Source organism: Calonectris borealis, chromosome 26 (genome assembly GCF_964195595.1).
Source record: "Calonectris borealis chromosome 26, bCalBor7.hap1.2, whole genome shotgun sequence".
NCBI classification, from domain to species: domain Eukaryota; kingdom Metazoa; phylum Chordata; class Aves; order Procellariiformes; family Procellariidae; genus Calonectris; species Calonectris borealis.
The window spans coordinates 2,608,935-2,623,336 of record NC_134337.1 but is presented as its reverse complement, the minus strand read 5'-3'; the positions used below and the strand labels follow the sequence as shown (position 1 = coordinate 2,623,336).

The window sequence follows — 14,402 nt, the reverse complement described above, 5'->3', positions numbered from 1 at the left end:
GGGGGGGCGGTGGTAATTAAAAAGACTATAATTTATTCCGGTTTAAGGCAACTCAATACAAACCCACAGCAGAGGCACACGCGACACAGGGCCGGGGGGGGGGGGGACACCATCCATGCAAGTAGAAAAGTGAAGGGGGGGGGACACACAAAAAAAGACCCGGGACCCCCCCCGGGAGCAGCCGGCACTCGCTGCAGGAGGACAGGGGGTACCTGTGGGTCTGGGGGGGCTGGAGGGGGGGGGGGCATGCATCACCCCCGGGGGATGGGATGGGGATGCTCTGAATGTCACCAGGGCCACCGGAGGGGACCCCACGCCTGGGGCGGGGGGGGGGGGGGGGGGGGGGGGGGGGGGGTCCTGCCCACCCCAGCTCTGTGCTCAAGGCTGGGGACCCCCTGCCCCTTTTTTTGGGGGACGGGATACGGCCCTCAGCACCGGTCCAGGATGGGGACGAGCCAAGATGGTCCCGGCTGGAGATGCGGGGGGGTGGGTCCACCATGGCCAAGGGTGCTCGGCCAACGCCCCCCCCCAGGAACCCCAGAAAAGGTGATTTATGGGGATTGGGGGGATCCCCCCCCCCCCCGCTCAGGGTCCTGCTGCCTTTTATCTCTTGAAAAAGAAAAGAGGGGGGGGCTCAGAAAAACATCCAAGCTCCGGGGTTTGGGGGGTGGGATACAGGGTGCCGGGTGGGTGCGATCAGGGCTGGGGGGGCATTGGGGGGCCGGGGGGGTCGGGGCTGGGGGGCGCCGGTTGGGGTTTGATGCCCTGCGCCTTCATGTAGGAGATGAACTGGTCGGGGATCTCGGCCAGGACGTCCTTGGCCAGGCGGGCCATGCTCAGCACCGGGCTGCCCCCCGCGTCCACGTAGTCACGGAAGGGGACGAACTGGGAGGGACGAGGGGGGGGGACACAACAGGATTTGAGGGGTCCCCAGGGCCTGGTCCCCCCCCCCTGGCCAGCATGGCCCAGTGCGTCCCACTCACTGCAGCTCCATGTCCTGGTGCTCCCTCCCCATCCCTGACGTCCCAGCGTGTCCCCAAATCCCAGTCCACCACTGTGTCCCAGTGCACCCCCGTGCACCCCCCCATGTCCCCGTGCACCCCCCATGTCCCCGTGCACCCCCACATCCGGGTACATCCCAAGCCCTAGTGCACCCCTTTTTTTCCCCCTCTCCATCTCCCAGTGCATCCCCCCATATCCCTGCACACCCCCTCCATGTCCCAATCCCCCCCCCTCCAAATTTCCCAGTGCATCCCCACAATGGCCCAGTGCACCCCCATTTCCCAGTGCACCCCCCCCAAGTCCTAGCACACCCCCTGCCCTTCATGTCCCAATGTCCCCCCCCGCCGTGTCCCAGTCCATCTCATCATCCCTCCATGCTGGGACCAGTCACCGGCCCCCAGGAGCAATGGGGCTGATTTGGGGTGCCCAGGACCCCCCGCCATGCCACTGCTGGGCTGGGGGGGGGGGGTCCCCGATCCCCACGGAGGGGGGGGCTGGTACCTGCACGATGTCACGCTCGGCCACCTTGCCGCGGGAGGAGATGCGGATGTCGTCACCATCCAGCTCCACCATGGCTGCGAGGGGAGACGAGAGGGGGGTCAGCAGCACCCGGGGTTCCCCCCCACCCCAGGGTGGGACCCCTTTAACCCCTCCCCCCAAACCCAGCAGCCCCCAGGCTGGGACTGGGCAGCTGCAGGCAGGCGTGTGCAGGCAGGGGAGCGGGGCTGATTCATCAGCGGCAATTACTGGGGGAGATTTAATTTGCCTTCGCTGCCTGCCCGGTGGCAGAGCAGCCGGCTGCTGCGGTGGGGGGGGGGGGCTGCCCGCGTCCCCCCCCCCCAAACACACCCCGGGGGGGGGGGGGCTCATACAGCCATAACGAACGCCTCCGCTCATAACCACGCTGCCCTGCGGCGAATCCCGCTGAGCCCCAACAAATTCAACTCATATTTCCCTTGCCGCCAAAGGCAGCTGCGGCCCTCCCTGACCCCCCCCCGGCTCGCCCCCCTCCCCCCCCCCCCCCAGGAATTCGGGGGGCTGCTGAGCCGGGGTGGGAGGGGGACATCCCCAGCCTTACCGTCGAACTCGGCCTGGCCGACCCCCACGATGATGATGGACATGGGAGCTTGGCAGCCTGCAGCAGCCCGGGGGGGGGGAAGGCACCAAATTTAGTGTCGCTGCTCAGTCCTGGGGGGGTCGTGAGGTGCAGCCCCCTCCCCAGCCCCTTCCCACCCCCAGCATTAACCCCCTCCTCCATCCCCAGCACCCACCAGACCCCGGGGTGCAGCCCCTTTGCCCCGGGGTGTGTGTGGGGGGGGAACAGGGTGACGGCAGGGAGCCGCCCGTGACGCCGTTCGGGGACCCCGACCCCGCCGCTGCCCGCGCCCCTCCCCGCTGCCTCCCCCTCTGCCCGCGCCGCCGCTGCCGCCGGCGGAGCGCGGTTCATCACCGGCGCATTTTCTGCTTCATTTCTGGCCTCGGGGGGGGGGGTAGGGTGGGCACCCCACGCTTCGAGCCCGTGCCGGGATGGGCACCCTGCACCCGGGGCCATGGTGGGCATCCCGTGCCCGGGGCCATGGTGGGCACCCTGTCCTCGGGGTGGCGATGGGTGCCCTGCACCCGGGGCCGTGATGGGCATCCCGTGGCACCCAGCACCGCCGGTTAGGGGGATCCCCTCGGCTCCCGGAGCAGCACCAGCCTCTCAAACCCACCCCAAAGGGCACCCGGAGCCCTGCCCGCGGCCCGGCGGGGCCGGGGCCGGGTGCGGCAGCAGCCGGGGCGGAGCGCCCGAGCTCCCGGCAGAGCCGCAGTGCGGGGACATTAAATAAAGCCGCAAACAAATAGCACCGGGGCTGCTCTCCCTCCAGCTGACCCCCCCCCCGGCATGGGGGGGGCACTGCCAGCCCCTCTCCCCCCCCCCCCATGGGGGTGACAGCCCCCCCCCCCCAGCATCCCCGCTCAGCTCCCGCATCCCCGATCCCCCCGACACCCGGGGAGCGGAGATGGGGCTGAGCCACTGCAAGGGAGGTTGGGGGCTGAGGAGGAGGAGGAGGAGGAGGAGGAGGAAGAATTAAAGCTCCCAGCGCGCCCGGGTGCCAGGTTGAGCGTGGGGCGGGGGGGGGGCACTGGGTGGGAAGGCTCGGGCCCGGTGCTTGAGAGGGCAAAGGTGCCACTGGCGCCTTCCAAGAGCCGCCTCGGCACCGAAATTGTTTTTTCCTTTCCAGGCCCCTCGTGCGGAGGCCGGAGCTGCCCCCCACACCCCCCCCCCGAGGGGACGCCACGTCCTCGGCTGCCCATCGCACCCTGGCACCCCAAACCTCAGGGCAGCCTGAGGGTGGGCGTTGCACCCCAGTTTGGGGCACCCTGTGTCCCTGGCAGATGATTGCACCCCGCTATCTCAGGGCACCCCGCATCCCCGGCTGGTTACTGCACCCATCTTGGGGTACCTCGTGCTGGTTGTTGCACCCACACAGCTCGCTGCACCCCGTCAGGGGCTCCCAAGCCCCCGCTGGTCCTTTGCACCCTGATGTCTCTGGGCCCCCACCATCCCTGGCTGGTTACTGCACCCATCCTGGGGTACCCTGTGGACCCGCTTGGTTGTTGCACCCACACAGCTCACTGCACCCCGTGCACCCGGCTGGCTGCTGCACCCCGGATGGCTCAGAGCACCCCGACCCCGGCTGGTCCTTGCACCTCATCCGGGGACACCCCAATCCCCGCCTGGTCGGGGCACCCTGACATCTTGGGGCTCCCCAGCCTGTTACTGCACCCGCACAGCTCACAGCACCCCGTGCACCCAGCTGGCTGCTGCACCCCAGGCTCAGAGCACCCCGACCCCGGCTGGTCCTTGCACCCCATCCGGGGGCACCCATCACCCCACAGGACTCACGTTGACGATGGCCTCCTTGGTCTGCGCCATGTCCGAGATGACGCCGTCGGTGATGATGAGCAGCACGAAATACTGGGACCCATCCAGCACCGCTGCCGCCGAACTGGCGGGGGGGGGGGGGATGTTACCCCATGAGTGACACCCAGGGTGGGCATACACCCCCAGGGGGGGTGCTGGGACCCCCTTACCGAGCGACGTGGTTGACCACGGGGGCGAAGTTGGTGGGTCCATAGAGCTGGACGCTGCGCAGGCTGCGGTGATACGCCTCCAGGACCCCCTCGATGCCGCTGCACGCCGGGTTGGCCGCGTCACCGTTCTGCAGGACGAGGAATCCAGGTGACAAGGACGATGTCAACCACATCCCCCTCCCTCCCCTCCTTTGGGACGGTCCCCTCACCAGCGGGAATTCGTGGGATACGCGTCCATCCGGCGGGATCTTGGCGCCGAAGCCGAGGGCTGGAAACATTTTGTCGCTGTCGTAGTCCTGGATGATCTCGCCCACCGCCTTGAGGGCCATGGCGTAGGCGTTGAGCTGGTAGGGGCTCAGGTAGTGCAGCGAGGTGGACTGCGAGGGGTTCCCTGCGCGGGTGCTGGGCTCAGCCGGGTGCCAGCCACCCCTCCCCCCGTCAGCGGTTTAACGAGCTTCCCCCCCCCCCCCCGTTAAATAACGCGGGGGGACTCACGGGCTCGCGCTCACCGTTGGATGCGGTGAAGTCGATGGCCACCGTGAAGTTGATTTGGGTCCTGGAGAGGGGGGGGGGGGGGTGAAAGCGGCTTTAGGGACCTGGGGTGGGTGATGGAGGATGCGACCCATGGGTATGGGGGGGGGCAGCCCCCTCCCCAGGCCAGCCCTCGGCCCACAGACCGGCTCTCCCTGGGAGAGCACCCAACGACTGGATGCATCCATCCCCCCACCCCCCCCAGTGCAGAGCACCCCCAAATCTCCCTTGCGCTGAGGTTTCAACCCCCCCTGCACCCAAGGGAGCAGCTGTGGGTGCTGGGGACACCCTGGCCGGGACCCTGCGGGCTCCGGTCCAGCCCCCAGGATACAGATGGGGAAACTGAGGCTCGTGTCCCCCCCCCCCCCCCCCCACCTCGCTCACCCGCCCCTGATGTAGTCCAGGAAGGTGTGGTCGGACTCCACCGCGAAGGACAGCAGTGTCACCTGCCAGGGACAAGGGGCTGAGTGGGGGACAGTGACTGCACCCCCCCCCCGTGTCCCCTCCCCGCACCCCCCCCGTCCTCACCGTCCCCGAGTTCAGGTACTTCTTCTTCTTCATCCTCTTCCTGGGGTTCACCACCTGGGGGGGGGGGTGGAGGGGAGCTGCTCCCCACAGGAGCCGCAGCACCCCAGGGTGCAGAGGGGCACCCTGGGGGGGGGGCTGTAATGCTCCAGGGTGCAGCACAGGGGGCTGTGGCACCCAGGGGTGCAGCCTGGGCACCCTGGGGACTGTAATGCCCAGGGGTGCAGGACAGGGACCATGACACCCAGGGGTGCAGGATGGGGACCCTGGGCATCACGACACCCAGGGGTGCAGGACAAGGACCATGACACCCAGGGGTGCAGGATGGGAACCCTGGGCATCACGACACCCAGGGGTGCAGGACAAGGACCATGACACCCAGGGGTGCAGGCTGGGGACCCTGGGCATCACGACACCCAGGGGTGCAGGACAGGGACCATGACACCCAGGGGTGCAGGCTGGGGACCCTGGGCATCACGACACCCAGGGGTGCAGGACAAGGACCATGACACCCAGGGGTGCAGGCTGGGGACCCTGGGCATCACGACACCCAGGGGTGCAGGACAGGGACCATGACACCCAGGGGTGCAGGCTGAGGACCCCGGGGTGTGTAACCCCCAGGGGTGCAGCACAGAGACCCTGAGGACCACAACACCCAGGGGTGCAGCACGGGCACCCAAGGGACTATAATGCCCAGGGGTGCAGCATGGGGGCTGTAACACCCACGGGTGCAGCAGGAGCACCCTGGGGTACGTAACACCCAGCGTGGGAACCACGACACCCAGGGGTGCAGCACAAGCTGTAATGCCCCAGGGCGCAGCATGGGGACCGTAACACCCAGGGGTGCAGCAGAGGGACTGTGACACCCATGGGTGCAGCTGTACCCCGCCCCTCCCCGCCCCCGTGGGCCCCCCTCCCCGCTCTCCCACCTCACCTCGTAGACGTTGAACTGGCTCTGTCCCCGCGCCAGCTCCCGGTAGCTGGTGGTGAACTCCCCGATGAAGTCGTGGCTGCGGGGTGAAAGGGGGGGGTCACCGCCAGCCAGGGTGGGGGGCTGGGGTGGGGTGGGGGGTCCCTCCCCCCGGGGCTCACCTGCCATCGCGGTCCCAGTCGTACACCTCCACCTTGATAGCTCTGCAAGGCAAGGGGGGGGGTCAGAGCCACCTCCCGGCACCCCCAAAACACCAGACCCCCACCCTGGGGGGGCTGCGATGGGTCCCTGGGGCCACCCCCGGCACCCGCTCCCCGTGGGTTTGTTTTGACGCCTCCGTGGGCCTTTTCCTCCTTCCTCCTCCTCCTCCTCCTCCTCCTCCTCAGGCTTTTTTCGGTGGGATATTTTTATCCGCCGTTGCCACAGCAACGTCCGACACGGGGCCAAGCCGGCGGCGCGACGCCGCTGAGCTACGCAGCCGGTGACTCCGGTTTTGCGGGGGGAGTGGGGGGGGGGGGACACACACGACACCCCCGGGAGATGGCTCTGTGATGGCGATGAAGCCCATTGCCCAGATGGGTAAACTGAGGCACTCAACATGGAGGGGTTGGGATGCCCGGAGGGCTTGGGTACCAGCGTAGGTACCACAGAGACTGTGGGAAGAGGGGGCAGAGCGGCCGCCCCCGCCTGCCCCGGAGGACCCGGCGCTCACCGGTCGTAGTCGCCGTTGCAGAGGGCGCGCACGGGGATGGCGAACGCCTGCCAGACGGGGTTCAGCGTGTTCCTCACCACCTCCGTCTTGTGGCAGATGGTGAAGCTGGGGGGGGACACAAGGGGGTCACCCCCTGATGGCAACCCCCACCCCATCACCCCAGAGGTGATTTTTCGAAAACTACACCCCCACCCCCCACCCCCATCCCAAGCCAGCCCAGCGCCATGGGGACATCGGAGGTCCCCAAGGTGGCCCCATGGCTGGGGCTGTGTCCCCCCCCGCTGTGATGGGGGGGGGGTGTCACTGTGTTTTGGGGGGGGGGTTCGCTCACGTCCCATCCTCGTTGCTGCGGTAGAAGACCATGAAGGGGTCGGATTTGCCGAAGAAATCCTTCTTGTCCAGCTTGTTGGCGCAGAACTGCAGCGTGGCCACGTCCTGCGGCGGGGACGGGGGGGGGGTCACCGACCCCGGCCCCCCCCCCCCCCCCCGGGGACATCGGGGGTGCGGGGTCCTGTGTGGGTGCTGCTCGGCGCTGGGATCCAGGACCCATGGGACGTCCCATGGGGCCAGGACAGCCCTGACCCTCATCTTCCTCACCCCAAGGAAGGCCCAGGGGATGCAGGCGGGGGGGGGGGAGTGGGGTGTCTCAGCCCCCCCCAACATGGCACTGGGGTGTCCTCAACCTGTCCCCCCCCCTCCCCGGAGCCGCGGCTCACCCGGCAGTTGCCCAGCTCTTCGGCAAAGAGGATGATGGTGCCGCACTTCTTCCCGGGGATGCCACTGCCGGGAGGGGACATGAGCTGGGGGGGGGACATGGTGACCCGGGTGTGTCCCCCCCCCCTCCAGGGCTGGGCACCCCCAAACTCACCCGTTGGAGACGGCTGGAGCGGGTCTCCTGCCCCGGCTGTGCGTGGGGACCGTCCCCATCCTGCTGGGACACACAGCAAAGGGTGACAGAGGGGACACCCCCCCCCGCCAAAACCAGAACCCCCCCCATGGGGAAACTGAGGCAGGGGCTGGGTAAGGGACACGGGGAGCTGGGGCAGCCCGGAGCCAGGGCTGTCGGCACCGGGGTCTGGTCTCCATCCCGGACACCCGGATAAGGACCCAGGCACCCTGCCAGCACCAGGGGGGGGGACAGGGGGACACTGGGCAGCCAGCCCAGCGTAGGGCCCCCCTGGGGGAAACTGAGGCACGGGGCGGGGGTGGGGGGGTGTCTCACGTCAGGGGCTTCTCCAGGCGGCTGCCGGCCGAGCCCACGATCTCGCCCAGGGTGCAGAAGGCCTGGCCCAGGAAATCCTGCCGGAGCCACGGTGTCACCGGGGTCTGTCCCCGTCCCTGTCCCCAGCCCCGCGGGGCCGGGGGGGGGGGAGCAGTGCCGGCCCCGCACTTACGTGCTTGGAGAGGTCGGGGCTTTTGGAGTCCACATCGTACCTGGGGACAGACGGGGACCCGTGGCCGAAGCGGCGGGGACGGGGACGGGGTGGCCTTGGGGACAGGGATGGAGACAGGGATGGGACGGGATGGGATGGAGATGGGATGGCGACAGGGACAGGGATGGGATGGAGGTGGGATGGGGATGGGGACAGGGATGGGATGGAGGTGGGATGGGGATGGGGACAGGGATGGGGACAGGGATGGGATGGAGGTGGGATGGGGACGGGGACAGGGACAGGGACGGGGTCAGGGACGGGATGGAGGTGGGATGGGGATGGGGACAGGGACGGGGTCAGGGACGGGATGGAGGTGGGATGGGGACAGGGACGGGGACAGGGATGGGGATGGAACAGGGAGGGGGACAGGGACAGGGACTGGATAGTGACAAGGACACGCCTGGGACAGGGACAGGGACAGACGCCAGCACCCGCCTGGCATCCCCAGGCACGGACTGAGCCACCGCAGCCAGCCCCGGGGGGGGGGTGCCGGGGTGCTGGGGGCCACGGTGGCCGGGGGAGGGGGGTGTGACACTGTGGGGACAGCGCGGGGGACGGCGGGGACACTCACAGGTCGAAGCGGAGGTTCTGCTTCTCCTCGAAGAAGTAGTCGAGGACGAACTTGCGCAGAAAGTCGGGGTTCAGGGAGTTGTCGATGACCTCGGTCCGGCCAAACTGGGGGGACACGGGGACATGGGGACACCGGAGTGACACGGGGGGACAGGGACGGGGACACAGGGACATGGGGACACCAGGACATGGGGACACGGGGAATGAGGGTGGGGACACAGGGACACCAGGGGGCCATGGGGATGGAAACACAGGGACATGGGGACATGGAGACACAGGGACATGGGGACACCGGGACATGGAGACACCGGGACGTGGGATGGGGACACAGGGACACCAGGGGACATGGGGACACAGGGGACAGGGATGGGGGGGACAGAGGAAGAAGCCCAAAGCGGGGACGGGGACAAGGGGGGGACACTGGGGGACATGTGGGACAGGAGGCGACGCGGGGCGTGGGGAGGGGACGCGCGGGCCAGGCACGGCGGGACCAGGTGCCCCTTTGTCATCCGGCGCGGGCCTGGCACCGCCCAGCCCCCGCCTGCTCATTAAGGCCCGAAGCCCCTCAATTAAGCAGCAGTTAATTACAGGGCGCCCGGCGGCGGGGCGGGGGGCGGGAGGGTGCGGGGGGGGCCGGGGCACCCCGAGGGGCGTCCCCGAGTGTCCCCTCCCTGGGCATGGCCAGCACCCGCCGCGGCCACCAGAGCCCTGATTGGCCAGCTGGCTGCACGCTGTCGGCTGATTGGCTGGCTGCCCAGCACCCCAACACGTTCCCCCGCTCCCCAGCATGCTGATTGGCTGGCTGGCTGCACCCCAGCAAGCTGATTGGCTAGCATCCTGACATGCTGATTGGTTAGCTGGCCAGCACCCCAACATGCCGATTGGCCAGTTGGCCAACATCCCGATGTGCAGCTGGCCAGAATCGGACATGCTGATTGGCCACCGGGCCAGCACCCCCAACATGCTGATTGGCCAGCACCCCAACACCCTGACATGCTGATTGGCCACCCAGCCATCACCTTGACATGCTGATTGGCCAACGGGCTGGCACCCCAACATGACGATAGGCCGGCATCTAACACGCTGATTGGTTAGTTGGCCAGCACCCCAACATGCTGATTGGCCGGGTGGCTGGCACGCCCACATGCTGATTGGCTATCACCTCGATATGCTGATTGGCTGACTGGCCGGCACCCCAACATGCTGATTGGCCACCTGGTTGGCACGCCCGCACGCTGATTGGCCATCACCCCAACATGCTGATTGGCTGGCTGGCTGGCACCCCAACATGCTGATTGGCTACCCGGCTGGCCCACTGATTGGCCATCACCCTGACATGCTGATTGGCTGACCGGCCGGAACCCCAACATGCTGATTGGCCAGCTGGTTGGCATGCCCGCACGCTGATTGCCCATCACCCCGACATGCTGATTGGCTGGCTGGCTGGCACCCCAACATGCTGATTGGCCGATTGGCCACCCCCCCCGCCACGCCGACTGTCCGTCCGTCCGTCAGTCCGGGCACTCACCTCCCGCCACTGCCTGCTGCCGGGGCGCTGGGTGTAGAGCACGCAGACTGCGGGCAGAGCGGCGGCGGGTCAGGGGGGGCCGGGCACCCCCAGCCCCCCGACACCCCCCGACACCCCTGAGACCCCCCCGAGACCCCCGTCCCCCACTCACGTGGGTCCGACTTGGAGAAGGTGTCCTTGTCCAGGAGCTGCCTGCGGGGAGATGGGACACTGGGGTACGGGGTTGGGTGGGGGGTGGGTGGGGTGGGAGTGGGATCATGAGTGGGAGTGGGAGCGGGAGTGCGACTGTGCGGCTGGGTGAGTGCGGCTGTGCACGCGGCTGGGTGTGCGCCGTGCCATGTGTTGGTGTGCACGGCTGCGTGTCAGGGTGTGCACGGCGGGGTGTGCTCTGTGCCGCGTGTTGGGGTGTGCACAGGCGTGTGCCGGCGTGCACAGGCGTGTGTTGGGGTGTGCACAGGGTGTGTGCTGGGGTGTGCACAGGCGCATGTTGGGGTGTGCACAGGCGTGTGTTGGGGTGTGCACAGGGTGTGTGCTGGGATGTGCACAGGCGCATGTTGGGGTGTGCACAGGCGTGTGTTGGGGTGTGCACAGGCGTGTGCCAGGGTGCACAGGTGTGTGTTAGGGTGTGCACAGGCGTGTGCTGGGGTGTGCACAGGTGCATATTGGGGTGTGCACAGCCATGTGTTGGGGTGTGCACAGCCGTGTGCCAGGGTGCACAGGCGTGTGTTGGGGTGTGCACAGGCGTGTGCCGGGGTGCATAGGCGTGTGTTGGGGTGTGCACAGGCGTGTGCCAGGGTGCACAGGCGTGTGTTGGGGTGTGCACAGGTGTGTGCCGGGGTGCACAGGCGTGTGTTGGGGTGTGCACAGGCGTGTGCCGGGGTGCACAGGCGTGTGTTGGGGTGTGCACAGCCATGTGCTGGGGTGTGCACAGGCGTGTGTTGGGGTGTGCACAGCCATGTGCCGGGGTGCACAGGCGTGTATTGGGGTGTGCACAGGTGTGTGCTGGGGTGCACAGGCGTGTGCTGGGGTGTGCACAGGCGTGTGTTGGGGTGTGCACAGGCGTGTGCCGGGGTGCACAGGCGTGTGTTGGGGTGTGCACAGGCGTGTGCCGGGGTGCATGGCTGTGTGTCAGGGTGTGCGCAGCCATGTGCCGGGGTGTGCGCAGCCGTGTGTTGGGGCGTGCACAGCTGTGCGTGCTCCATACCATGTGTCAAAACGCACACGGCTGCGTGCCAGGGTGTGCACAGCTGTGAGCGTGCACAATCACGGGTCAGGGTGTGCACAGTCGAGCGTGCCCCGTGTTGTGTGTCAGCGTGCACAGGCGTGTGTTGGGGTGCAGGACCGTGTGTTGGGGTGCAAAGCCAAGTACGCTCCGTTTGGGTGTGCACAGCTGTGTGTGCTCCGTGCCACGTGTCAGGGCGTGTGACAGCGTGCACAGCCGCGTGTCAGGGTGTGCACAGCCGCGTGTCAGGGTGTGCACAGCCGTAAGCGTGCACAGTCACGGGTCAGGGTGTGCACAGCCGTGTCCGTGCCGTGTGTTGGTGTGCACAGCCGCATGTCGGGGTATGCGTGGCCACGCGTGTTCCACACCATGTGTCAAGCTGCGTGTCAGGGTGTGCACGGCTGAGTGTGCCCCGTGTTGCGTGTCAGGGGGTGCGCAGTTGTGTGTCGGGGGGGTGCCCAGCCGTGTGTTGGGGTGCAGGGCCGCGGAGGGGGGGGGGAACCCCAGCGACTGCCACCCCCCGCTGCAGCTCTGAGCAGCGGCCGAGCGCCGGGACCTTCTCCGGTCCCCGATGGAGTGGGAGGAAAATAGGTCGGAGCGGCCGCAGGCAGCGCGGCCGGGGGGGGCGGCACGGCCGGGGGGGCACCCAGCACGGACCGCGGGGGCACCCAGCACGGCCGGGGGGGGCACCCAGCACGGACCGGGGACCAGGGACACCCCAGCACCCCGACCCAGTGGGCCCCCAGCTTGCAAAGAGGGGGTGCAGAGGGGGCAGGAGGTTCACCCCCCCCCCGGGGGGGGGGGGCTCGGTGGCATTTCACCCTTCCCAGCCCCCCGTTTCGGCCCTCAGCACCCACAGCGACAGCTCCCAGCACCCATGGCCCCCCCTCCCGCCCCCCGCCCCCCCCCCGGGCTGGCGCCCGCATTAGGGGCTGACAACATCACGGGGGGCAGGATCCCCTGGGGGGGGGCACGGGGGGGCAGCCGGGCACCCTCGGAACCCCCACCCCGATCCCCGGGGCGTGCACCCCCCTTCCCTAGAGCCCCCCACTCCCCCCAGTGTCCCGCACCCCCGTTCCCCCCAGCTCTCCCAGTATCCCCGCAGTGCTCCCCGCTCTCCCAGTGCTTCCCATTGCCCCCCACGTCCTCCCCCAGTGCTCCCCGCTCTCCCAGTGCCCCATGCCACTGAGTGCCCCCATGTTCCTAGTGCCCCCCACCCCGAGCCCCCCACATCCCCAGTGCCTCCCAGTACCCTATACCCACAGTACCCCTGGCTCTCCCAGCATCTCCCAGTGCCCCCCACCACTGAGTGCCCCCCACCACTAAGTGCCTGACAGTACCCGACACCCCCTGGGCTCACCCGCTTTCCCAGTGCCTCCCAGTACCCGACACCCCCGAGTGCCTCCCGCTCCCCCAGTGCCTCCCAGTGCCTCCCAGTATCCTACAACGTCAACTGCCCCCTGCTCCCTGCTGCCTCCCAGTGCATCCCAGTATCCTACAATATCAGCTGCCCTCCACTCCCCAGTGCCTCTCAGTGCCTCCCATTCTCCCAGCGCCTCCCAGTATCCCACAACGCCAACTACCCCCGGCTCCCGCAGTGCATCCCAGTACCTCCCAGTGCTCCCAGTGCCCTACAACGCCGACTGCCCCCACTCCCTGTTGCCTCCCAGTGCTCCCAGTGCCCTACAACGCCGACTGCCCCCACTCCCTACTGCCTCCCAGTGCCTCCCAGTGCCCTACAACGCCGACTGCCCCCACTCCCTACCGCCTCCCAGTGCATCCCAGTGCCTCCCAGTGCCCTACAACGCCGACTGCCCCCCGCCCCCCGCCGCCGCCCCCGGTACCCGCTCCCGCCGGAGCCCCGGTACCTGCAGGACACCGTCAGCTCCACCCGGGTGGCCGGGACGGGGCCGGGGCCGCTGCCCGGCTCTGGGGCGCCCAGGCCCGCCATGCCCCGGGCTCCGCCGCTGCCCCGCTCCGGCCGCCCCCGCGCCCCGGCACCGGCACCGGCACCGGGATCGGGATCGCGATCGGGATCGGCCCCGCCCCGGCCCCGCCCCCTGGACCGCCCGGGGCTCCCGGCCCCGGCCCCGGCCCCGGCCCCGCACCGAGGGGCTGCCCCGGTGTTTCCTACGATACCGCCCCCGGGGACCCCGGTACCGCCCCCGGCCCCGCCCCCGGGATCGCCCCCAGACCCCTGGCACCGCCCCCAGCATCGCTCCCGGATCCCCGGTACCACCCCCGCGCCTCCGGTACTGCCCCCGATGCCCCCACCGGTACCGCCCGCGGGCTCCCGGTACCCTCCCAGGGACCGCCCCGGACCGCCGGTACCCCCAGTGCCCCCCCGTACCCCCCTCGGTGCCGCGGGACCCCTGCGGGTACCACCCCGCTCCCCGGGGACAGCTCCCAGTCCCCCCAGTCCCCTCTTAGCCAGACCCCGCCACCAGTGCCCCCATCACCTGCAGACCCAGGGTCCCCCAGTGCCTCCCAGTGCCCCCAGTACCACCCCCGCACCATCCCCAGCATCACCCAGGGGCTCCCAGTTCTGTCCCAGGTCCTGCCCTGGGACCTCCCAGTCCAGCCCCCAGTACCCCCAGCATTCCCTGTGCCTCCTCCAGTGCCTTGGCCATAGGGACGAGGAGGCACTGGCGCAGGACTGTACTGGGGCCACTGGGCAGACTGGGAGCCCGACTGGAGCCCCCAGGCCTGCTGCAACCCAGGTGTTATTGTAGGTCCTATAAAAACAGCAAAGGGCCCCAGGGCTGCTCCGGGACCCTGAAAGCCATCGGGGGTGACACCAAGTGCTGGGGGGGGGACACTGTGTGCTGGCATTGGGACCCCCATGCATGGGGACACCGCGTGCCAGTCCG

General features: G+C 68.9%; 1 protein-coding gene across 3 annotated transcripts; it reads right to left on the bottom strand.

The window, feature by feature from the left end:
• Nucleotides 1-20: 20 nt before the first annotated feature.
• Nucleotides 21-13,483, bottom strand: CPNE5 (copine 5). 3 transcript variants are annotated; one of them, XM_075174476.1, is made up of 21 exons: nt 13,401-13,483; nt 10,462-10,502; nt 10,311-10,357; nt 8,784-8,887; nt 8,174-8,213; nt 8,002-8,078; nt 7,648-7,707; nt 7,496-7,559; nt 7,111-7,214; nt 6,780-6,884; nt 6,229-6,270; nt 6,071-6,146; nt 5,140-5,193; nt 4,996-5,057; nt 4,590-4,636; nt 4,290-4,471; nt 4,081-4,208; nt 3,889-3,995; nt 2,081-2,137; nt 1,504-1,577; nt 21-885 (listed from the first exon to the last, which is right to left on the bottom strand). In XM_075174476.1, the coding sequence occupies exons 1-21, from the start codon at nt 13,481-13,483 to the stop codon at nt 697-699; spliced, it is 1,743 nt and encodes a 580-aa protein (XP_075030577.1). In that variant the 3' UTR covers nt 21-696. The 3 variants fall into 3 exon arrangements, with proteins under 3 accessions (XP_075030577.1, XP_075030576.1, XP_075030578.1); XM_075174475.1 differs by lacking the exon at nt 7,648-7,707 and having other exon boundaries at nt 5,140-5,216; nt 6,016-6,146; XM_075174477.1 differs by lacking the exon at nt 7,648-7,707.
• Nucleotides 13,484-14,402: the final 919 nt, after the last annotated feature.